The sequence below is a fragment of the Mustela nigripes genome, chromosome 1 (genome assembly GCF_022355385.1).
Source record: "Mustela nigripes isolate SB6536 chromosome 1, MUSNIG.SB6536, whole genome shotgun sequence".
Lineage (NCBI taxonomy): Eukaryota > Metazoa > Chordata > Mammalia > Carnivora > Mustelidae > Mustela > Mustela nigripes.
In genome coordinates this window covers 259,955,915-259,982,450 of record NC_081557.1, presented here as the reverse complement: position 1 = coordinate 259,982,450, position 26,536 = coordinate 259,955,915, and the positions used below count along the sequence as shown (strand labels likewise).

Sequence of the window (26,536 nt, the reverse complement as noted above, 5' to 3'; positions counted from 1 at the left end):
GCTGAAAAGTAACTGGCCAATTGGAAAATTTCTTAACAAACTATGAAAAATAAAACGTAACCCAGCACTGGCAGAAATAAAGAAGCAAGCCAACTGGTACCACAGAACCCCCAGAAAGACTTGGAATTAGAGGTGCCAGCTACCTCTGAAAAATGGGAGTGCGGATAAGCTAACAAGAGAAGAATGGATAAACGGCCATGAGATAAGCTCTTTGCTCCCTAGATCTCTCCCTACACTCTGTACAGCCTGATAATTATTTCTGCCAGGCTAGCCCAGAACTGGGAGTTTACTCTCCAGAGAAATTCAACCAGAGGACTCTGGACTTGGGCACTGTAGGCTTAGTGGAGGGGGTGTCAGACTGAAAACAAGAGAATTAAAGAAAAGGTTCTACATGAAATTTTGAGACTTCCTACTCCTATTCTTATTTGTCTCTCGGAGCACAAGCAGCCAGATTGGAGGATTGCTCTCTGGATAAACGAAAAGAAAAGACCCACAAGTAGTGACAGTCAGGGGTCCCAATGTATGTGGTCCAGTCTACCTCCCTCATGATGAATCTTGTTGTGAAAGGTATCAAACATAAAGAATATGAATAACATATATGTATAACAGACATAGGTTTATTTGTGTATATATGAAAAGATATAGATGAACAATTGTATAACATAAAATAATTACAAACATCTATAGCAACTATTAAGGTAAAATTTTTAAAAAATGATGAAAATAAACATTTTGTAGCTACCACCAAGGTTAAGAAATTGCCAGTGCTATAGAAGGAAACCACTGATTCATACCCCCTTCCCCATAATTCTAATTTTTAGGCTTATTTTACCATTATGTAGACTATATAAATAGCCCTGAAAATATACTTTTTTTACCTTTTTAAAAATTTATAGACAGTGTTATACCAGTGTATTATTTATTACTTGATTCTTCAACATACTATTTGAGAGATTGATTTATGTTGATTGTGATGGTTAATTTTATGTGTCAACTTGACTGGTTCACAGGGTACCCAGATATTTCTAGAATGTTATTCTAGGTGTTTCTGGATAAGATTAACAGTTGCATTGGTAGACGGAGTAGAGCAGATTGCCATCCCCAGTGCTGATGGGCTTCATCCATGTAGTTGAAGGTCTGAATGGAATAAAAAAGCTGATGCTCCAGTGAGTAAGGACTCCTCCTGACTGCCTTTGAGCTGGGTCATCATTAATATTTGTCTTTCCCCTGACTTTGGACCTGGCCTGAAACATTGACTCTGCCTGAGTTTGGGCTCTCTCGGTTCTCAGGTAGAGAACTTGGATTGGAATGACATCACTGACTCTACTGAGTCTTCAATTCATCCACTTACTGGCAGATCTCACGGAACTTGTTCATAATCATGTGACCCAATTGCTATAATAAACCCCACTCCCTCTTTCTCTCCATATCCTATTGGTCCTATTTGTCTGGGACACCTGTGACTAATACATTGATGAGTGTAATTGTAGTTTGTTCATTTCCTTTTCTGTATAGCATATATTTATCTATTTTAATATTAATGGATGTTTGTTTTGTTCAGAGTTATTATGATACCAATTTGGGATTACTATAAATAATACTAATATGGGTCTCCCTGTACATGTGTCCTAGTCCACATGAGAAAATTTCTCTTGGATGTATAACAAGGAATCACATTCCATCAGCTCTATAGATTCAGCACAGTGTTATTTTTAAAAGCTCAGCAAAAAAATTTTTTTTCTTTTTAGAAATTGACATGCTTGCTAAAATATACATGAAATTTGGGAGCCTGAGTGGTTCAGTCAGTGAAGCGTCTGCCTGCAGCTGAGATCATGATCCAGGGTTCTAGGATAGAGGCCCACATTGGCTCCCGGCTCAGCAGGGAGGCTGCTTGTCCCTTTGCCTCTGCCTCCCTCTCTCTCTGTTTCTCATGAATAAAGAAATAAATTTTAAAATGCAATTCATTTTAAATTTTAAATTTTAAAAATGCAAATTCAAAAGATTAAGAACGGCCCAAACACTTTTGAAATAGAATTGAAAGACTTAACCTACCTGACTTTTATTTATTTATTTATTTGACAGACAGAGATCACAAGTAGGCAGGGGATCAGTCAGAGAGAGGGGAGGAATCAGGCTCCCCGCCAAGCAGAGAGCCTGATAAGGGGCTCGATCCCAGGACCCTGGGATCACAACCTAAGCTGAAGGCAGAGGCTTTAACCCACTGAACCACTCAGATGCCCCTTAACCTACCTGATTTTAAGACTTATTAAAAGTTATCAGTTACAGTATCAAGATAGTAGACTATTTGTGTCAAGAATGATAACTTGATCAGTAGAAGAGAATGGAGAGTCTAGAAATATATCCACACATATCATCAATTTATTTCTAACAAAGATGCAAAGCAATTTCATGGAGGAAGAATAGTTATTTGCTAAATGGTGCTAGAGCAATTGGATACCCATATGTAAAATAATGAACCTTGACTATTACCTCATAATATATACACAATTTATCTTAAAATAGACCAGAAAACTAAAAGTAAGAGCTAAGATTATAAAACTTCTAAAATCTTAATGACCTTGGGTTTGGTAGAATTCTTATATATAACACAAAAGGCACAAAATCTAAAAGAAAAAAAATTGGCATCAAAGTTTAAAATTTCAGTCTTCAAAAAAACACTATTAATAAAATGAAAAGGTGAGCCATAGACTTGGGGGAAGTTTCTTAGCAATTCCTTTCCTCAATATATACCTCAGAGTCTAGAGTACACACAGCCACATAGAAGTATGATCATAGCAGCTTTCCTCATAATAGCTTCAAACTGGAAATAACTTATATACTAGAAAATTACACAGCACTAAAAAAACAAATTACCAATACACACTACAACATGGGTGGCTTTCACAGATATTATGTTCAGCCAAAGAAGCTAAACAGAAGAGAGTATACATTATATGATTCTCTTTACATGAAATTTAAGAATAGACAAAACTAAGGTGATCACAGGTGATGCAAGTCAAAACAGTGGTTACTTAAAGGAGATGGGATAGGTGTTGACTAAGAAACTCACAAGTGTACCTCTTGGATTTCTGAAAATATTCTGTATCTTGTTCTAAGTGGTGGTTATATAGGTATATACAAAGGTAAGATTTCACTGAGCTTAATACTTAAATGTATTATACTGTATGCTTCAGCCTTAAAAGAGTTATAGAAATGAAGAAATAAGTTATATATAAACATAAAATATATATACACATAAAAGTACATATGCATATATATACTTAAAACATATATATGTGTTATATAAATACACACACACACATATATAACACACATATGTTATCTTACATTAGAATGAGGAATTGCACTTAGTAAAAATAATCCATTAGAAGTAAGCAAAATCATGTCTTCGCCAGCAATCTTCAGTAAGAAACACCTTATTGATTTATAGTTTCTGACCTCATAGATTATGTGAATGTTACTGACCAGCCAAAGCAAGGGAATTTTACAGCATATGTTTATAGGCTAGATAAAATGTGTCTCTCCTTAACTTCCTTTTATAGAGCTGATGAGGTTAGAGTTGCTAGATTTTCCTGATTTATAGATTTTACAGATTTATAGAGTTGGGTTCTTCCTCCCTCTAGGAGGATTATACTTTATCACTTCCAGTCATGGCCGCATCATTTGCTTTGGTCAATGAAAAGTGAGAGGAAGAGAGGGGACCACCTGTGAGAACAAGCTCTTAAAGCTGCTGGGTGGGTCAAACTCTATTCCCTCTGCCAAAAGACTGGTGGTGTCTAGATAGAGGTGCCCCATCAACCTGGGCTCTAGAATGAAGATGACCTGGTGGAGGACCATATTGGTAAGTAGCCTGAGAAATGAATCTTTGATGTTAAAATCCTTAACACTGAGATTTTTAAATTATTTGTTAGCATAGCACTATTTAGTTTAAACTGGTTTATGTAGAAATTGGTACCTGAAAGGCAGTGCTAACCTAACGAAAATCCAAGTAAGCTATGTGACATTGGTTCAGGAGACAGTCAGTAGGCAATAAAGAAACTTTGTTTCTGGAGCGATGCCAATCCTTATTATGCACTGGCAAAACATTTGGTAAGACTGTTGTTTGTATTTACTTGGGAGATAGTGAATATATTGAGTGATCCTTGGATTTTAGTTGTAGGTATAGAGGTTGACATACAAAATTAGTGGCAGACTTTACTTCTTTTTTATTATTTTTTAAATTTTTTAATTTTTTCAGCTAGCCAACATATAGTACATCATTAGTTTTTTATGTAGGTTCAATGATTAATTAGTTTTGTTATACGTACCTTACTTCTTATATATTATAAGACATTAATTTAAGGAAAAAAATTTCAATTTACAATCAGAGATAAAAGGCAATAGAGTTGAAAGATACATTTGTTTCTCTTCCCTAAACATAAAAGGCAAAACTGAGAGGGTCTTTGACCTACAAAAGGGCAAGTAAAACTGACCTCATTTCAAGGACCAAATCCGATATATGGCCATTATATTCTTTGTTACAATGTTTGAATTAATTAAGATGGAGTCCTTTCAGTTGGATAAAATAGTTCATGGGTAAGAGATTAAAGGAATGACTTGACCCCCACTTCTAAGAAACTTGATTAGCTAAAGTCACCCATAATTAAGTTTAGAGAGAGAGAGGCATGTCTTGAAAAGAAGAGAGGATGAGGCTATAGGCACATGAAGTTGGATGGAATCAAATAAAAGAGTCTAATTCATTTTACTAGTTGGGACTAAGTAGCATTGTGACTAATCTTGACTAAAAATGACCCTTATGGCCCCCAATAGTCCATGTAGTGGAAGTAGCCTGAGAAAGTGGCCTGGTCCCCAAGGAAGACATATTCTCCAATGTCCTCTTCAATTGTAGCCAAGAAGGACATGGGAGAAAGAGGAACTTTCCAGAGAGTTGAACCAAGAGTCACAGAGAATAACAGCCTGGGAGCTTATTCTCTGAGAATGGAAGAGGGTTTCAAGGAATGTTCCTTATTCTTGGGGGTTGGGGTGGGGGAACATTCTTGAAAAATTTACCCACTGTAATTTCATAATTGCTTTATGCCTTTCATTATTTCTCTTTCTGAAAGGGAATATGTGTTGCAATTATCCTTTCTGTCTTCTATCATTGACTTGAGGATGTGTGGGTCCCTCACTGAAGAGAAACCTCACTCAGACCTGATGTGGTAAAGACAATCCCAAAATGGTTTACTTTCATCTTGATGCTATTCCTGAAGTTTTGAGTTTTTTCTCCTCTGGGAGGGAAATGAATGTATTTTGTGTGCAGTGGGAGGGAAGCGGAATATCTGAATAAAATTTGGAACTGCATAAATCATGTTTTATACTATTCTTCATTTATCTTTATCTGAGGAAGGGTTATGTATCCCTCCTCGTTGACCTCCGGCTTGGTCCTATGACTTGCTTGAAACAATAAAATATGAGCAGAAGTTATCCATGCTTCTCTTTTGTGCTATTTTCACTCTGCCATGAATTCCTCTATATGCACCGATGGGGCATTCCTTTACCTTGGCTTATGAAGCAAAGATGACATGCAGCTGAGTGCCACCAACCTGTAATGGACTTGTTGCAGAAGGCAGAAATACACCTTTGTTGTTATAACTATGAGTTTTTGAAGCCGTTGTTCCTCAATGTAATTTTTCCTGAGCCAACTGATAGGGCTTTTCTTCCTCTTTTGGAGCTTTTCTGAACATATTGACCTTTTGAAAGATAAACCTGAGCCCTGTAGCACCCACCTCACCCAACAGATGCTTTAGCTGTTGGCTGAGAACATGAGTCACTCTATTGTGCTAGAAGAATAAATACTAAAATGTAGTGTTGGGAGAGTCAGGCTTGCTTTCTTGGGTTCTCATGACATCACTGAGGGTGGGAAGAGACTTGTGGAAGCTTAGCTCAACAGGTTCCCACTTTGGCTTGGGATCAAGAAGTATTCCTAATGAAATGCCCGAGAGATGGAAAACCTACTATAAAAGACTAGAACCATCAGCACATTGTGCTTGTTTTGAACTAGAAAACTTAATTTACTCCCATGGTGTCACAGAAACTCAAAAATCTTGAGTGTCTAAGAGGATGTGAAGAAGCCTTGACTGTAGAGCTATTTCTTAGCTTCTAAACTACCACTAAAGGTATGTATTTGTCATCTTAGTCAGAGAGGACCTTGTTGAGTCCATTGACTTGTCATGGTAGTCGGATCTAGCAGAGCTGAAAGGTCTCAGAATATTTATCCAGAAAAGGAACAGCCTCAACAACCTTGCCCGCCTGAGTGAATAGGGAAGAAAAATGGATTACCAAAAAATCAGTCTTATGGAACATTTCTTAAGTGAAAACTTTGACTTTACAAAGCATATCCTTAAAGCGAATTGTTACAATGTATTAGTATAGCTTAGTGGTTAAGAGGAGAGATCCTGGAACTAGATTGTTCCAGTCAGCTCTACCACTTATTAGATAGATGATTGTCTTAGGTTGGGCTCCAGGAGACAGGCTCCGAGGCAGAGATTTCCATGCAGGAGACTTTCGGAGGGTGCTCTCAGGATGAACACACAGGGAATGAAGAAAACACGACTGATTGGAAAGATGAGTTAGAGTATGACATAGTTGCAACAAGGCTGCAGCTGACCCCCATGGTTGCTCAGTAGCTGGAATGGCTTTCAGAGATGTTCTGAATTGAGGTAAGGGGCATTGGCGGTGGGTTGCTCTTGAGGGAAGGGAATAATCTTGGGTAAAGCAGCTTCCTGTGGCCAAAGGAAATATCTGAGGAAGGACTCCCCTGTGACTGTCAATAGCCAACACACCTAGAATAGAGCCTGGGTCCTGATGGAGTGCTGAGAAGCACCCTGCAGCATGATAGCAATTAAGGGCAAAGTTACTTAACCTCTCTACCCCTTGGTTTCTCAGACTATAATATGGAAAACCAATGGTACCTCTCTTACTGTTTTTTTTTTTTTTAAGATTTTATTTATTTTGTCAGAAAGAGAGAGAAAGAGAGAGTGAGTACAGGCAGACAGAGTGGCAGGCAGAGTCAGAGGAAGAAGCAGGCTCCCCGCAGAGCAAGGAGCCGGATGTGGGACTCAATCCCAGGACACCGGGATCATGACCCGAGCCGAAGGCAGCTGCTTAACCAACTGAGCCACCCAGGCGTCCCTTACTGGGTTGTTTTGACAACATATTAATATTTGTAAAGCATTGGGAATATTGCCTACCACACAGTGAAACTATATAAGTGATTGTTAAATAAATAATGGTGCAGTGAAGGTTTTCAGGGAATATACTTTAAGAAATAGATGGGGGAGCTTTATAATTAGTCTATTAATTGTTTCTGTGGGGACCGTCACTCTAAAAGTGCTTTTAAATATTTGAAAGCAGTTAATTTTCAAGTAGTTTAGAAGTTCTCTACGAAAATCCTAAGAAAAGTATTAATTTGCTTGGGAGCAGCTTTTTGGCAATCATGCATATACAATTCATCTCAGGCTTTCTTCAAATTATTATATACTTTGAATTTCTAAAATATGAATAGAAGGGGTATGATTCTTGACAGGTGCTGTACTAAATATCTTACATGTGTTTCTCATTATGACCACTTTAAGAGATAAATACTATATTGTTATTGTCTCTGTGTACAGATGGGAAACAGACTCAGAAGGTTTTGTAAGACTCCAAAGCCTTGATACCTAACCACTGCATCCTTCCATACAAATCACCCACACACTCAGCTGTTCCAAGTCTTTGAAATGTCTGATTTCTTAAACCCTACACTCAAAGAAAATGTAGCCTACCAGTGTTGCCCTTCACAGATGCATAAATAACCCAACAGCATCATCTTGTAGCTTGTTAATGGAATACACAAGCTTCCCATCTTAGATAATAAATAATTAAGATACTGAAATGTTAAACCTAACTCAGATTCACATTGTAGATGTCAGCTTGCACAGTATTCTAGAAGCATTATACAAAAAAGATACATTTTCTATTAAGCTACGTATTTAGGAGAAGGATATGTATATCATGGCATCAAAAATAGACTCAGCGCTTTCTAATCATAGTATCTCTCACAGTCTCACCCTTCAAAAAGCTGATCCTTTAAAAACAGCCTATATAGTTACTAATCCACTAATTCATAGATACTTGTAGTTCTATCCCAAGTCAGCAACTGCGTCTGCCCATTGAGAAACCTAATCGATAACTGAAGCTCCAGAGCTGCCAATGCTTAACCAGCGCAGCCAGTGACAATTCTATCACTGAATCTCAATGTTAGAAATCATCCCAGGGGCGCCTGGGTGGCTCAGTGGGTTAAGCCGCTGCCTTCGGCTCAGGCCATGATCTCAGGGTCCTGGGATGGAGCCCCACATCGTGCTCTCAGCTCTGTGGGGAGCCTGCTTCCTCCTCTCTGTCTGCCTCTCTGCCTACTTGTGATCTCTGTTTGTCAAATAAATAAATAAAATCTTAAAAAAAAAAAAAGTGTTTAAAAAAAAAGAAATCATCCCGGCTGAGCTACATTTTTACCAGGTCCATCTGACATACAAGGTCAGGTTCTATAGGGTAAAAGAATACAAGAGTGTTCCCACTACTGGACGATGCTCCTGTTCAAAACCAGGTGGTGGGTATTAGAGAGGGCACGGATTGCATGGAGCACTGGGTGTGGTGCAAAAACAATGAATACTGATATGCTGAAAATAAATTTTAAAAAAATAAAAAAATAAAAAAAACAGAACACGTTAAGGTGGTATTTCACCTTTAAACCACCGTTCTTCCCACCGCATCAAACCAACTCCAGCTTGTTCAGGTGCTAGACTGAGACACGTTGAGCTCAGGAACAATAGACCCCAACACTAGCCTAACCCCCAGGAGACGCTAATCAAATTCCCTTTAGACAGTGATTGATGGAAACATGGTGGGTGAGTCAGATCTGCCCAACAACACACAGGAGGAGCCGATGGGATGGAACTTCCTTTGCCAAATACAAAGACAAAGCCCAAGGAGGGAAACATCTTTGGTCTCTCTCCCTGCTTCTTCCTGTTCTGATGTTTCTGAAAATGCAACAGCTCTCTTTGAACACAAATCAAACAACTGAGAGAATTACAGAGACGCCAGCTCTGACAGTACCTGCACAGGGAGGAATACCCAGAAGCTGCCTAACCCCAGACTATTTAAGTCCAAATTAATAGTTATTAGTTTGTCCAAACACATTGCTGATGGACACAGTGCCCGTGCACCTATCCCCATCTTTTCTTTCTTGCCATTGCCCAACGTTCTGTCAGCTGCCTTTTACGTACATGGTCATGGGTAATCTCATTGGCATATGGTTCCTGAACATTTTTTAAATGTTGAAACCAAAAAACACATTTCCATTATTATGACTATGCTAATATTCTATTATGGCTATATATAATATATAGTAATATAATATATATGATGGCTATATATAATATATGTAATTCATTTTATTATTATTTATATTATATAATATTAGTATATAATATATATTATATATTATTTTATTATTATTTATATACTATATAATACATAGTACAAATAATACATAGTACATAATATAACATTATGACTATGTTAATAAACCCAAGTAGTGGGATGTAATTACTGAATGTAAATTACTGGATGTAATATACTGGATTATAAAATAATTACACCTGAGTCACTCAAAGGAGAATGTCAAGTTAGAGTAAAACCTCTTTCCTTACACTCACTCCATTAATAGCTCAAAAAAAAAAATGAGTCTACAACATATTTGGAGTACTTATTGCTCACACAGTATTTAAAAATTTTTTTTCCTAGAGTTTCTCATTGCAAAATAATATATGCCTTCTTTACCATATTCCCAATATCTTTCGGATTCTTACTCTTTCTTGGAATCTAGTGTATTTTTTTCCTTGATGTCTCCTACCTTTTATTCCAATTTGGATTGATTTCTTAGTATTTGGAGCATGACTTTCTTGTACAACTTTTATTTTTCCAGAAGTTTCTAATTGCCCCTTTTTTTCAATGCCTTCAATTTATACTCAAGCTTTTCAAATTTCCAGTCATTTGAGTTCCATGGAGTAGTTTTTCTATGTCCTTTCCCAAAGCCTTCCAACCTTCTGCTTTAGTATTGATTGGTTGCTCTCTACACCTGATGCACACCTACTATTCTGGGACTTTACTATTTAACAAGGTTCAGTTGATTGTTTTGTGACCTTGATTCTTTCTCACTTGAATCATAGTGAGGTATATCCTTGAGTAATATTCTAAGAACAGGTGAGTGGGAAGATAAACTGTTTGGAATTTCATGATTTCTAAATATTTTATTCTTCCTTACACTTTCTTAATAGGTTAGCTGCACCTAGAACTTCAGGTTTAAGATCACTTTCCTCCAGAAATTTAACAACATTGCACTCTATCTTCTAGCATCCAATTTTGCTTTTGAAAAGATTGTCGTCTTGGTTTTGATTTCTCTGTAGGAGGCCTCTTTTTATGGACAACTTTAAGTTATTCTTCTTAGTCTTGTGTTTTGAAATTTTTATTCTTGGTTACTTGAAATTCCACAATGTTACACGTATATAATTATTTGTTGTTCACATTTATATCTGAAGATGCACATGTACTTTCATTTCTGAGAAAATTTCTCTATTTTATAGATTGATACCTTTTGCCTTTTCTAACACATTTTCTCTTTTATTTTTGCTTCTCTATTTTGGGATATTATATAAACCTTATCTTCCAAATCTTCTGTTTGTAAAAAAAAAAATGGAATGGTACTTTAAATTTCCATTTAATAGAAGTATTCTCTTCTTTTCTTTGTTCTCCTTTAAATGATCCTATTCAAATTTTGTATAGGTAGTGTTTTATTCAAGTATAAAGAAAATTACAATGATTTTTAAAAGACTCTTCTAGTCCTTGAAATACTTGTTTTCATAGGATTAATCTTTTCTATTAATCTTTGTCTTTCTCAGTCATGTTTAAAGGATTTCTTCACATGTTTTGTGATTCTTACTGCCCATACATATCTCCACATTTTAGAATGAGAAAAAAAAAAAATTTGATAGGGAACTTTTTGCCAATGGATGTCTTGTTGACTCTCAGGCCTTGCCTCAGTGTACGGAAAGATAATTATTCATTAATGTCAAATAACAAAGTTGTTGTTTTTAAACAGGTGTTCCCGCTTTTTCCTAAGGCAATTTGTTCAATTATCTTAAGAGAAGAACTCTCTGATTTTTTTTTTTTTTAACCTAAGGATAAGAGCTGGACTTTAGGTTGACTGACAAGCAGAGGTAGGAGAGGAAGTGCTCTAGGCATACACACATCCCTTAATATCCATTCTCAGCCAGCCCCACTTCCCATTCCCATCCCTGGTTCCATTGCAATGTCCGAGTCTGAGATTTACTGAGATTCTCTGGGCCAACACGGTGTTAACTGTATCCTCCTCTGCACATGTTCTAAGCTGCAGCTTCCTGCAGTTTTCTTCATCATCTAAACATGCATTTGCCTTTCATTAGAATTTGTGGGGGTCTCTAGTCCACTTGTGCCACTTTCCATAATTCTTTTATTCCTTTACAATCATTTTAATGGAGTCTTGGAAAGGAGAAATCTTGGTTCACCAATTTGTACAGAAGTCAGTTTCATTAAAAAGAGAGAGTGAGATCCTGGAGACAGAATAAGGAGTATATATTTTCAATAGGCAAGACATGTAATCAGTTTAATCATGGCAATATAAAATCAACACATTTGCCTTCGACTTGTGGTGTCCTTGCCCCTGTACTAAATAGCCCGAGTTTTTTTTTTTGTTGTTGTTGTTGTTTTAAGTAGGTGCCACACCCAGTGTGGAGCCCAACATTGGCCTTGAACTCACAACTCCAAGATCAAGACGTGAACTGACATCAAGTGTCAGATACATAACCGACTGAGCCACTTAGGTACCCTCTGATTCTTAAATTCTTAAGTATATTTTGTAGTTTTAAAAATATCTTCTCTCTTCCTACCAGGATAAAGCTATTAAATCTTGCTAACTCAGTTTTCCTATCAGTAACTTCCTCTCTTATTTCGCATGTCCTGTGTTCTGAGATGACCAAGCTTAACACGTTCAGGCATTTAGAATAAGGTCAATTTAAACAGATTCTGTGGGAGGATTTGAGTTCTTCTTCCAAAGCTCTGGTGCTCAAGCTTTGGTGCCTAGACCTGAAGGCCGTAAGGCTTGGTAGCTCAGAGGTCTCGGCACTTTGCTTCCCTGTTGTCAGGTGAGTCAGGCAGGTGAAGGAAAGTAATAAAGAGTGGCTGGAGTGCCTTTTTTAATTTTTTCCCATAACTTACCTAAATACAATTTGATCCTAATTTCTTGACTCAGGTATTGGTACACATGACAATATTTAGAATTTTCTGTGGGTACATTGAAGAATTAGTCAAATTCTCCCATATTGGCTATTCAGAGTGTGGCTTCTGTTCTGTTGCTTTTCCAGCTCAGTGATAAAATCCAAACCCCATTTTCGCCTCAGCTATTGCCTCTACACTAAGTTTTCAGACTGTAAGATTGTTATAGCTAATGTCTCTGTCTCCTTATCTTTTTTTTCCCCCAAGGTACTTTTGAACTGCTACCAGTGGTTCTTTCTCCTCCCTTCCATTTGTTCCCCACCCCCCACAACCAACAACCACTCTCAGATTATAACTTGGGGCTGAACTGAAGTTTCCGGGAGAATTGTAGATACTGCATAGAAGCCTGAATAGGCCCAGCAGGAAGAAGTATATGTCATGTATCTTCTGAGGAGTACCATTCTAAGATCTCACTCATTGGAATAATTATTTTTTAATAAGTGCTTGTGCTTAGCAGTATTTTAAAATATTTATTTCAGACAGAGAGAGAGAGAGAGCATGAGCAAGGGAGGGGCAGAGGGAGAGGGAGAGAGAATCTTAAGCAGACTCTGCACTGAAGACAGAGCCCAACACACTGCTTGATCCCAGGACCCCAAGATCATGCCCTGAGCCAAAACCAAGAGTTGGACACTTTGCTGATCATGCCACCAGCACCCCTTAGCAGTTTTTTTTTTTCCTTTGAGAATTAACTATTTACATCACCATGGATTCAAGAAAATGGCATATTTCACTAACTTTATAAAAGAAGAATAACAAATAGCATGATAAGCTGTTTTCTATCTCCTCACTTTAAATCTGGAGGTGCCTTTGGATCTAAAATATGTTTATTGCAGACAACATATCAATGTATCTTGTTTTTCTTATTCATTCTGATACCCTGTGTCTTTTGATTGGGGTATTTAGCCCATTTATGCTCAGGGTAACTATTGAAAGATATTAATTTAGTGCCATTGTACTGCCTGTAAGGTGACTGCTACTGTATATTGTCTCTGTTCCTTTCTGGTCTGTTACTTGTAGGCTCTCTGTTTGCTTAGAGGACCCCTTTCAATATTTCCTGTAGGGATGGTTTGGTGTTGGAAAATTATTTTAGTTTTTGTTTGTCCTAGAAGGTTTTTATTTCTCTTTCTATTTTCAATGACAGCATAGCTGGATATAGTATTCTTGGCTGCATATTTTTCTCGTTTAGTGCTCTGAATATATCTTTCTGGCCTGCTAGGTCTCTGTGGATAAGTGTGCTCTCAATCTAATATTTCTACCATTGTAGATTACAGACCTCTTGTCCCAAGCTGCTTTCAGGATTTTCTCTTTATCTCTGAGACTTTTAAGTTTTACTCTTAGATGATGGGGTATGGACCTATTTTTATTGATTTTGAGGTGGGTTCTTTGTACCTCCTGGGTTTTGATGGCTGTTTCCTTCCTCAATTAGGGCAGTTCTCTGCTATAATTTGCTCCAATATACCTTCTTCCCCTCTCTTCATTCTTCTTGGATCCCAATTATTCTACTATTGCTTTGTCTTATGGTATCATTTATCTATCAAATTTTCCTCTCCTAGTCCAGCAATTATTTGTCTCTCTTTTGCTCAGCTTCTTTATTCTCCATCATTTGATTTTCTCTATCACTAATTCTCTCTTCTGCCTCATTTATCCTAACAGTAAGGGCTTCCATTTTTTTATTGCACCTCATAGCTTTTTTTATTTCAACTTGGTTAGATTTTAGTTCTTTTATTTCTCCAGAAAGGGATTCTCTACTATCTTCTATGCTTTTCTCAAGCCCCATTAGCATCTTTTTAACCAACATTCTAAGCTCTGGTTCTGACACTTACTAATGTCCATATTGATTAGGTCTCTAGCATTCAGTACTGCCTCATATTCTCTTTTTGAAGTGAGTTTTTCCACCTTCTCATTTTGTGCAGAAAAAGACAGATGAATGAGAGAACAAAATCCTAAAAGGGCAACCACACTACTTTTTCAATGAAACCATTCCATTGCTTTAAAAAAAAAAAATTATTTAAATTCTAGTTAGTTAACATACAGTGTAATGTTGGTTTCAGAAGTAGAATTCAGTGATTTATCATTTACATACAATACCCTGTGCTCATCACAAGTGTCTTCTTAATACCTATCACCCGTCTAGCTCAACCCCTATGCACCTCCCACCCTCCTCCCTCAGTTTGCTCAATTGTTAAGAGTCTCTTATGGTTTGTTTCCCTCTCTCTCTTTTCCCCCACTCATATGTTTCATCTGTTTTGTTTCTTAAATTCCACATATGAGTGAAATCATATGGTATTTGTCTTTCTCTATTTAGTTTAGCATAATACTCTAGCTCCATCCATGTCATTGCAAATGGCAAGATTTCATTCTTTTTGATGGCTGAGTAATATTCTATATTATATCTATATATCTATGTTTTTATATATATCTATATTTATATATAGATATATTTATAAATTTATAAATATAGATATAGATAATATATATATGAAAGAATAAACATGAATGGATGAATATAAAGATGAATATAAAAGATTAAATATATAAAAGATGAAAATAAAAAGATGAATGGGAAAAAGATGAATATATATATATATATATATATATATATATATATATATATATATATATAAAGATGAATGGCTAAAGAGAATGTCGCATCCTTTTTAGCCATTCAACTTTTTCTTTTTTTAAGTTAAATTTTATTTAACATACAGTGCAATATCAGTTTCTGGAGTGGAGATCAGTGGCTCATCACTTATATACAACACCCAGTGCTCATCACAAGTGTTCTCTAATACCCACCACCCAACTAGTCCACCCCTACCAACCTTCCTCCATCAACCCTATTTTTCCTCTGTCATTAAGAGTCTCTTATGGTTTGTTTCTCTCGCTCCTTTTTTTCTTTTCCCCCTTCCCATATGTTCATCTGTTTTCTTTCTTAAATTTCACATGTGAGTTAGCCCATAAGGTATTTGTCTTCCTCTGACTGACTTACTTCACTTAGCATACTGTTCTCTAACTCCATTCATGTCATTGCAAATGGAAAGATTTCAATTTTTTGAAGCCTAAGTGATATTCCATCATAAAGAAATACTGACTTTGCTTTATCCATTCATTAGTCAATCATACCACTGGCTCCATTGCTCTTAGCTGGACTTTTTTTTTTTTTTTTTTTTGCTTTGAACCCTTGCATTATTCTACTTCATTAATACTTATATAGACAATTCTTACTATGTCTTATTTTATATCATTTGGACACATTTTATCCTCCTATCTCGAATTTTAAAAAGTCATCTGAGGCCAGTCAGGGACTCTAACTTCCACAAATCTTTGTATTGCTGGTAATACCCAAAAAGTAAAATAACAGGCACTTGATAATTATTTGAAGGGTTGAACAGAAGCACTTGACACTCATAAATGCATAAAGTTACTTTATTTTAAGTATACATTTAATTTTGAAAAATATAAATGCTAAAATATCTCATCTTCTTCATCTCTTAATTCCATAAAAGTCACAATAGAAAGCTTCATAAAACTGTAAAATACTATAATGTTATAGGAATTTAGGTTTTATATTGGAAAAAAATCATTAGTAATATATTGAAATGTTTTCTGTTCTTTATCATTTTGTTCCACCATGTTGATCTACTTCATTTAAAATAAAAAGATGCATCATTTCTCCAAAGTTAATAAAGACTTAAGAGAATAAAAATAAGAATATCTGAAAGTGCGTATTGATTCTGAAAAGTAAGGTGTACAGATATGTACCAGCCATGAAAATGGCTAAAAAGAGGCAACTATTCACTCTTTTCACATTGTAGGACTGGGACAAAGTTAACTTCTGGCTCTAAAAGTTTCACTGGATGACTTTAGCCCTGAGTTGCAATTATCTGCCTGGGAAACAGAATTCAGGATTATTTTATATACCCATAGAGCACAGAGAAATGAGCTAAGACATAGGTCATATCCAAATTTCCGGTCAAAACACAACTTGACTGGTTGGCGTATATCATAAAACTTTTTTATTTCAAGCTGCAATGAAACTCAATGAAATCATCCTCTGAAAACTCCCAAGGCCCATTGGTCAGCCAAGTGTTATAAAGTATCATTTGATTGTATTCAGCCGTTTGGTGCCACTGGGCTTTATATTCATGCTGTGAAGAGTAGATGTGAAATTATCATGGAATAAGTAAGAAAATCTCAAGTTCCTGCACCAAAATCATTAAGTGGTAGGAAAAGAATTGAAGAAAGCTTTGTCCCATCCCTGAACAATGTCAACCTCTGTAATACAGCTCAAATGGTTTCATTTTGTTTTTAAAGGATAGTCAGCAGTCAATACATTTCAAGTACTTTAACACAGTTTAAAAAAAAAAAAAACTCGGAAGACAATCGTTCTCTGTATTGAACAGCAATATATAGCTGATAAAAGATTGACTCTGTGTGTGTTGGTGCATGTGCATAACATATACCCAAACTGAATTACTAAGAGCAGATAATTACTTCATCCTACCCCCCATTTTCTGTGGTAAGGGTCTGATCAGAGAGGGGTTTGTTTTTTATTTTTGTACATCTTGAAGCCTCCATCTCCCACCCCCACTCCACTGCTTAACTGGAAGAAGAGGCAGGAATACTACAGCCTATGGCACAGAAAATAGTTCAGATTCCAGGCCCTTGTCTCACACAGTAGAAAAGAGTGATCTTTATCAAGGAAAACAGTGTCTCCAAGAGATTTTTCTTTCAAATGCAAAACCAGAGGCCTTTATGTCCTTTGATAAGGCCAACTCTTGGCCCAGTGATCTCTTCAACAGTAAGTCTGTACAATCACAGGACTTCTGCTTGATATCCTGGGAGTGTACCCTTAGTCTTGTACTCCTAACAGCTCAAGTATTTCATGTCTCCATATTCACATCAGGAAAAGAAATTCCTCATTGTACTATATTCTGTGTGTGCAGTTTACATAGAAATAAAACTATCCCACAGTCTGGTTAGTTCTCAGAAAATGAGTAAATTCAGTTAAAATACAGATGATCTGATGGTTCTGGATGGACTGCAGGTTTTGCGTGCTTATTTGGTAACTACTCCTACTCCTCTGAAAGTAATGATTTTTTAAAAGCTTCTCTGGGTTCCAAAATATTGAAAGGGTTTGCTATTAACTGCTACTTTGAGCAAATGGAAGGTACTGTTCTGCATTCATATCATGAATTTCAACCTTTGGCCACAGAATATAGATCGTAAGTGGAGGTGCAGATAGCCTTTAGATCTACTCAAAGGCTTAAATATTGAGTTAAGTTGCTTCAGGAGTTCTTTGAAAGAGATGGAGAGAGGCAGAAATCCTCAAATACTTGATTCATGATCAGAAAAATAAAGTATTACATCCAGGGCCTTTATAAATGTGAACAAAAGTGTCTTTAATTTAACAAGATCATAGGTCAGGCTAAACTTATACATGGCTCTTAGACATTATATTGATGCTTCCCTTGGTAAAGAAAAAGGAAAAGCTTCTTATAATTTTATACTGCAGTAATGAAAGAACTAGATGATATAATCATTTAAAGAATAGCTCTAAATACAAATCTGATGCCAGAACTTGGCATGTAAGGTTTTAACAAATAACATGTAATTTGCTGTTTCCATTTTAATGAAAAAATTACAGGTCATTTATGTCTAATTTGGATAAAGTTTTAAGATTATCAGATACTATAAAAGTAAGCGACAATTCAGGGTACTAAAGTTTTATAATCAAAATTTTAAGGGGACAGAATTATAATTTAATTAATATGAGAGTGAATGGGAGTCACTATGTGCATATTATGAAACCAAAATACATGGTTTCATCCTGCTTCTGGTACTCCTCCAACAATCTGTTTTAGTTATATATATTTAATTTAGATGGATCACAAATATGATTATATGAGTCCAAAATTATGAATTTAATGTTTAAAGTGTTATTCTTAATGCAGATTCACAATACATAATGTCTATTAAAATATTACATTTAAATTACATGCTAAATTTGGTTAATAAAGTCCTAATTTTCTTTTTTCTAATTTTCAATATGATACTTTGAAATACATGTACATACACACACATACACATATATCTAAATGTCCTACTCATGAGGAATAATTGCCTTTCCATCATAAAAACATGTGCAAGCATTTTAAAATGTGTGTGTGTGTGTGTGTGTGTGTGTGCAGATCTGTCTGCAATCCCATAAACACTGTACAGATAAGTAAATTATCTATTAATATTCCAATGGATTTTGTATTATAAATATGAGCTCTTGGATCAATGATGTTATCCAGCAATAAAATTATATTTACCCTCATTTGCATAATAGTAAGTCTCTTAGACCTCTGATGAATTTTTCACATGTGGTTTGGGTTTTATGAAAAGTGACACAAGAGGCTGGATAATTTTGCCCATCCCCTACCTTCACTCTGTCTCCCCAACTTTGCACATATGTGCACCAGCCACACACAGAGTATGTACACAAACACACAAATATTTCAAAATGAAAACAATGTCTAAAAATACTGCATAGGACATTGACATGGTAATACAATCAGCATCTATGCCCAGATATTACTATTACCAAAACGTCAGTTATGCCCATTACATAAGAGCTTCTCCCTTCTCCCCCAAATCTCTTCATAGAACAGTAAGTTTCTTTTAAAGAAAGGGAAAAATGGATGCTAAGAAACATGGTGTTTTTAATCTGATCCAGCCCTCTGGCTTACCTTAGAGATTGTGTATTTGTGTGTGTATGTGTGTGTAAAAATCACATTATATACAATACAATTTTTACAGAAAGCCTGGCAGCTACAAATAAGAGGTAGAACTACTCAAAACTATGTTTCCTGCTGCAGGAAAAAATTCATTTTTTTTACAGTAATTAAAAAAAAGTTTAAAAAATTGACAAAAAATAAGTTGCAGGTTAGGCCCCATAATTTAAACAACAAAATCTACGAAGAAAATATTCTTCAATGTACTCAACAGATAAGTTCATTAAAGGGTTAAAAAAAGTTGCATAGGAAAAAGGGATATTCCAGCACTTGCTACAATGATGGCAATAGTTCTCTACAGGGAGTAAAGTACCTTGAGTTTTTCTTCTTTTGATAACTCTAAGATTAGGGCTGACAAGCAAGAGCAAGTTAGCATATAGCAGCACTTTTTTTTCCAGTCCTGGAGAGCTCTAAAAGCAAGGAAGGACTCTGCCTGGAGGTCAGGGTTTCTTCTACCAGACAGGCACACAAGCCAGTAAGCACAGCTCCAAAGCTAAAGTTGTAAGTTCCTTCAATATTTTAATCAAAGGTGTTACAAAATCGTTAATGCTTTTGCCCTCTGCTTAATAAAGGGAAAGGACAGGGTCTGTGCGTGTCTTGAGTGACAAAGGAATCTGGTTGTCAGAGGACAAATCTGAAAATATGAAAAGAAAAGGGGAGTCTTCAGATGTTTTTAAGGAACGGTGAACTATTGTCTTGATTTTACCTATGCAAGAGGGAAGCAGAGTGAGTGCTATATTATTTGGCCAATGACCAAAAACCAAAACAAAACAAAAATTAAAAAATAAACAACTAGACAAAACCCAAGAACATTAACAACAAAAACTGTCGGTTTTAAGAAAGACAAACAGGTTACAATGTAGTTTCTGTTCCCTTGCTCCTCCAGAAATAATCATTGTCTTCAGGCTCAAGTTCTATCCTAATTTGAGGCACAACTTTTACTGGAGTTCTAGGAGGACTAGAGGAAAAAAAAAAAAGAGAGAGAGAGAGAGAAAAGAGAAAAGAAATAGTAAGTAAATCAGATTCCCTTTATCGTTTGTCAAATGCATGTGCATTGTGCAGAAGCAGAACGTGTCCTCTGTCCTCTTTACTTATCTACTCTCTCTGTGTTCAAAGCAAACATTTTTAAATGGGATGAAGGTACAAGAGTCAAGAGATTCAAGTAGAAAATTTCATAAGCATTCACACCTAGATTAAAAACAAAACAAAACAAAACAAAACAAAACACAAAAATCGAGAAGGAGGACTGCCAGCTGGGTGATACTGTCAGAAATCAAAGGACAAAGAGACCTACATGAAGAAAATGTTCTGAGCTTTTGCTTTTTGGAAAATCAAGGAGGATCTGAAATGTCTAGAGCCGTGTTAAGACTGGGGAAGAAAACTACGGGAGAGCTGCCAGAAAATGGCAGCTATCCCTTAAATCAGAGATGATATGAAAATGATAAAAGCAAACATTGGTCCTGGGCTTTACCATGACGATAGTGAATGTTTCCATTACTTTTAAGGATAGTAGATCTCTTAGGATACTTCCTACATAAAAGCTGGGGCGAGGTTCGGGGATTGAGTAATTGATTCAAGATAGCTTATGGACAGGAAGGAAAACAAGGCGTTCAGCCAATAATCTGCCGTGGACTACATTTCTGTGGGGCAATCATCCCACAGAACAACATAAAACACGGACTTGTCCTTTACCTTGGCATACCGAGTGACTGAAGGAAAGGAATTTTATCAGCATGATGTGTGGCGTTCAAGGAATGTTGGTGATCTCTCTCCTGGAAAAGAAAAATTTCTTTAAATTGTGAACAGTACTCTTTGCTAACGTATAAAATTCGAGTAAAAATAAAAATCTTCATAAAAATTCATGCATGACAATTGGAAAGAGAAAGCAAGTTTAGGCAATTTCTTTTTTCTTTTTCTTTTTTTTTTCTTTTTAAGATTTTATTTATTTGAGAGAGAAAGACCGTGAGAGAGAGTGTGCATGCGTGAGCAAGGGTAGGAGCAGAAGGAGAGAGACAGACACCCCGCTGGGCGTGGAGCTGGGCTTGATCTCACGACCATGGAATCATGACCTGATCCGAAATCGAGAGTCAGATGCTCAACCAACTGAGCCACACAGGCACCCCTAGACAATTTCCAGAGACATCATATTGAGCTGAGAAATGAAGTTATGTGACCAAGATAACAATCTGTTTATTTCATTTCCCCTAGGTATGCTGGGACGGACCACTGTTGTTTTCCTCCATGAAGGGGTTGGAGGCCAATCAATTTTAGAGCATCTACTTAATGTCTTAGGTCTTTGCCCTTGGATTTCCTTTCATTTTCAGCATCCTCAGTTTTGTCCTGCTGTTATTCATGGGGGAGAAACAGACTGTGAGGAATTTCATTATCCTGCACCTCTACTATCAATTTTGTTCTTTCATGGATTATAAAAGATTAATACATTAGAAATAATTTCAGTTAGAATGATCAAAGATATTTTGCTTAAGTAAATTTCTAATATGATACCCATTTTCCATATATCCTCCTGATGGGTTTTTGAGGAGATGAATAACAACTAGCACTAAATAATCAATTTGCCATAAACTTTTTTCCAGGAGCCTCAAGTTCTAGCTGGTGGTGCTTTTTTTTAAAAATTTTTTACTTTTGAAGCAGCCTTTAAACGTTACTTAGAAGAGTTATACCAGGTCATGATGCCAACAGAAGACATATGTGCCATGTCCCTTTCTCAGTTTCATTTTGCTATTAATTCTCTAGCATTAATAATATGAAAAATGAAGCCAGGATATGGTTTGAGGAGCTTGAATTCAGAAAAGAAATATTAACTAAATCCCGTGGATAGGACTGAAAAGAAATTAGCCTCAGTTACAAGTTATGGGTTTATGGCCTGAACACCAAAGCTGAGGCTCTTTAAACCCAGTGTGGCAGCCAGCCTCCAGGACGAACCCCCGCTGCTCCCTGCGCTTCCTGGTATTCACGTCCTTGTGTAAGTCCCCCCCACACTGTACCAGGGTTGGTCTGCCTGAGACCAACAGAACATGGTAGAAGGGATGGCAGGTCACTTCTGAGATTCAGTTATCAAAAAGTGCAGTTTCTGCCTTGGTTTTTCTCTCTGCTCTCACTGGCACTGGGGGCAACTACATGACGGGCAGCCCCACGGAGGTGCCCATGGGCCAAGGAACTGAAACTTCCTCCCAGTTGCCTTCTGCCTGAGTTTAGAAGCAGATCCCAGTTCCTGTTGTCTTCAAGCTTGGCCCCAGCCGAAAGCTTGCCTGCAATCTCACCAGAGACCCGGACATAGAACCACCTAAATCCTCTGCTCCTACATTCCTGAATGTCAGGAACTATGTAAGAAAGTACTTGTTTGTTGTTCTAAGCTGCTAAATTTTGTGGTAATTTGCTCCATAGCAACAGATAACTAATATACCTATTTTTCATAAACCATTCATTTCCAACTTCTCGTGGTAACCTCTTGCTGAAGTTGCACTGGCATTGTCAAATGAAAATAAAAGTGTCTCAACTATCTTTTTTCCCCATAACATATCAGTCGACTTTGAATCACAGCATCTGGGTCTAAAAGAAGGTATTTTCTTCAAGTGAGAACCCAAAGTGAAAGTAGTTTGGAAGCAATTGCTATGTGCTCCTAGAAAAGCTTGAGATATTCACTAATGTTACTATAGGGGTTTTCCGCTTTTTCACATGGTCTATTACCTCAATTACAGAAGAAAAGACGGTATGTCAGAAACCATTACACTTTAGTCACTAAGCTATTACCCCAAAAGACCAGTCCACTTAAAAAGGCGTTTCTAAAATAGCAGAAAAGGAATAAGGAAATTAGGAAGAAACTGCATATATCTTATAATTGATACCTAAAAAGTTATAATAATATTTTATGATTGATTGCTAATTTAATTGAAAATAACAATTATCCCAAATGCTCAGTAGGAACAACTGATTCAATGATCATTTAGAGACTCATGATGCAATTTTCTCTCTTGAACTCATTTGGTCATTGGCTAAAGCCTAAGGAAGACAAACAGTAACAGACAGTGATGTAGTACTGTAAGCTGCAATTCTACATATCAGCAGGCAAAATGAAAAATCAATTAAAAACACAGTTACAAGTTTAGCAATTGAAAGAAACTGGTGATAATTTGGATCAGAGCAAAAAACTACCAAACATTTCTTTTGATATAAAAAATAAAAAAATATATATAAATAAAAAAAAAAAGAAAAAAAGAAAAAAAAACTACCAAACAAAAACTTAAAAGGTTATGGATAAAAGAAAGAAAAGTGAGGCTCAAGGAATGTAAAAATGAAGTTTTATAGTAATTACATGGAAATCTTCACATAGAAAAAAAAAAACAGAAAAGAAAATAGAGGGAAAGTTAATATAAATGATAATTCTAAGGTTTTCTCTCTGCAAGCGCAAATCATATTTGAGCAGATAAGCAAGAGGTTAGTTCTACTCACTGTCGGAAGGTTTGCTATCACTTAGGAAAGGTTGCTGTTCCATGATGTCCATTGGAATTTTAATACTTGGAACTTTTTCTGAGTATGGGCAGTCAGACTGTGAAAGAAATTTACAACAGTTTTTAGAGCATTTTTACTATACAGCCCTCCCTATCTCCCAGTATTGATCAAACCTACCATATTAGCATTTACATCGTCTAAGGGGAAAAGACTTTGATATGATCATTTTTACTTGCAAACTTTTCAAATTCTACACAATATTCTTCAGGTTTGCTTTCCTCTCTTCTGAGTTAATGGGATAAAGTCAATTAAAACTAGAACCACACCAAAAAGGGATCACTACAAATTAAAACAATTATAAAGCTTTCCAATAAGCTGGATCCACAATCAGCAAATACTGATGGCTTTGTTGTAGGGTAAAGTAACTAATCTCAACGTGAAAGATTAAATTTAGGAAACACCCTCAACTAGAACATGGTCTTGAAATTTTTGTTTTGTTTATGCTTTCTGATTCCATGTCCAAGACTTTCCTTCCAAGACAGGTAGAAGACTGACATTCACTACCAAGGAACCCCGATAGAGAGTTGAAAATGAACCTTTCCCTTCTACTCTAATAATCCATCAAAACTATTTTTGAGTCAAATGTTCATTTGAATTTGCTTATACCAAAAATATTTGAACGTTTATCAAAATGTGAGAAAATAAAAGGAAAGTACTTATGATCATCAGGTAAATCACAATGGAAATAAAATGATAAAATCTGGCAGCTATTCATGGGTCTGTTTGAAAAAAACAGGTCACCAGAGCCAAAACTATAACAGATTTTCACAGGATTACCACCTTCCTTTTTTAAAGAATTCATTATATTGAATACAACTCTATGTTTGGACCGAAAAGATGAAATCCATCCCTTAACTGGAAGTACCAAAGAGATGCCCGTTAGCAGAAATATTGTGAGGGGGGAAAAAAAGAACCAGAGATCGAAGAAAAAATAAACCTTTGTAGAGTACTAGATACACTGAAAATTCCTTTAAGGTGAATATAAAGAGGGTAATAAGCCACAATATGATTTTTTTTTTTATTTGACAGACAGAGATCTCAAAGTAGGTGGAGAGGCAGGGAGAGAGAGAGAGAGAGAGAGAGAGAGAGAGAGAGAGGAGGAAGCAGGATCCCCACAGAGCAGAGAGCCTGATGTGGGGCTCGATCCCAGGATCCTGGGACCATGACCTGAGCTGAAGGCAGAGGCTTAACCCTCTGAGCCACCCAGGTGCCCCCACAATATGATTTTAAAGGACTAAGATATTACACTTGAATTGACACACACAAAAAATGAAGACTCCACATGCATGTATCTTTATGAGAATGTCAGGAAGGACAAGTTTTAATCACAGTATTTCAAGTGTTTCCCCCAATACTAGCATTTATAGATGAACAGGTTGGAAGCCAACCCTTAATTCATAGCTTACCAGCCAGATCCAAAAATGATGGAGTGGCTTAAAATATTGGCAAGCCATAATTTTCATGAAAGTTCTACTCATGAAAGTTCTGTAACCACCATGCCCCTGTGTGGCTCTCTTTATCCATGGACCCCAGCACCCCTGATTACCAGGTGAATACTAGGAGAGCCCCAAATAATGAGCTCAGAGAACTTCTTACACACATGTACTCTAAATTGCCTGGGTGAGTTCACTAGGACAAATCTATGCGCTTGTTGTTTTCTAGCAGGGACTGGGGGTAGAAGAGAAAGAGGAAAAGAAAAGGAACAAGTATCACACGTTATCTTCAAGAAATCTGTTGGAAATACAAAGCTGGAAATGAGAAATATCATTAACAACATAATAGAACTGTTTAAATAAAATACAATTTACTAGAAACTGAAACAAAGAATTAGAAGAACTCCAGAGCTCATCTAATCCAACTTTTGACACCACAGAAACAAAGTTAAAGCATCTCAAAAGTCAGTATTTTATTTTTTTCTTAAAAACTATTAGAGATGATGATTCTATAATATCAGTTCATATGCTAGTAATATGTAGTAAATTTTAAGTTTGGTATCGGTGTACATACACTGGCATACTTGTTTTGAAAATTCAAGATGAAATATTACTTTAATTATGTCAGTATTTCAAGCATTCCTTTTTTCTTTTTTGTCTTGAGTGGTCTAGAAATTAATTTCGAATTCTGATTTCTATTCAATGTGTAAACATATCCTTCTTTTTAACACCGCACCCTAATCTGTACTGCAGTTTAAATGCAATCTCTTTTACCGTCATCACTGGAAACAGAAAATCTATACACCTGTTCTCACTGAAGATGGATGGTGACAATCACAAAAGCTCCCTTGGACTCTTTTTCTCTTCAGCTAAATGGGCCTCATATATTTAGCCTTTTTTTATTGGATCAATTTATCTGAAATCCAATTTTGTCTGTTGCCTTCCTTCACTGTACTATTTCTAAATTCTCCACAAAGAATACAATCAGACAGCCAGACCAGCTGGAAATAACCAGACAGGCCTGGATTGGAGTTTTGGCTTTGCCATTATGACTGCGTACACTTAGAAAAATGACTTCACATTTCTCAGTCTAAATTTTCTCCTGTAAAATAGGAACAAAATCAGATACTATAAAGAGCTGTTATGGCAAGTCAGGACAAGTATGCACGATCAATCAAAATGATCACGTACAGATACCAAAATGTAACTCTACTCCCACTTAGAACTGTACACCAGGTTGCAATTGGAATGGGGATACCGCACTGCGTGAAATCCAGAACAAGTCTGCACACAGAAAATGTCATTGTGGCAGTCCTTTCAGAAGGCTACTGGAATAATTGTATGTATTCGTGTGTGTGTGTGTGTGTGTGTGTGTGTGTGTGTGTGTGT

At 36.4% G+C, this 26,536-nt stretch overlaps 1 protein-coding gene across 6 annotated transcripts in view; it reads right to left on the bottom strand.

Moving 5' to 3' along the window:
• The window catches only part of SLC4A4 (solute carrier family 4 member 4), a 457,437-nt gene that overhangs the window by 13,003 nt on the left and 417,898 nt on the right, over nt 1-26,536 (bottom strand). For 3 of the 6 annotated variants that reach the window (XM_059385129.1, XM_059385136.1, XM_059385089.1), the window contains 2 exons: nt 20,877-20,956; nt 15,816-20,142 (listed from right to left, as the gene is read on the bottom strand). In XM_059385129.1, the coding sequence (XP_059241112.1) occupies nt 20,037-20,142; nt 20,877-20,956 (186 nt within the window). In that variant the 3' untranslated portion in view covers nt 15,816-20,036. Of the gene's footprint in view, nt 1-15,815; nt 20,143-20,876; nt 20,957-23,654; nt 23,752-26,536 lie in introns of those variants that run through there. The other 3 variants (XM_059385111.1, XM_059385100.1, XM_059385120.1) reach the window with 3 other exon arrangements.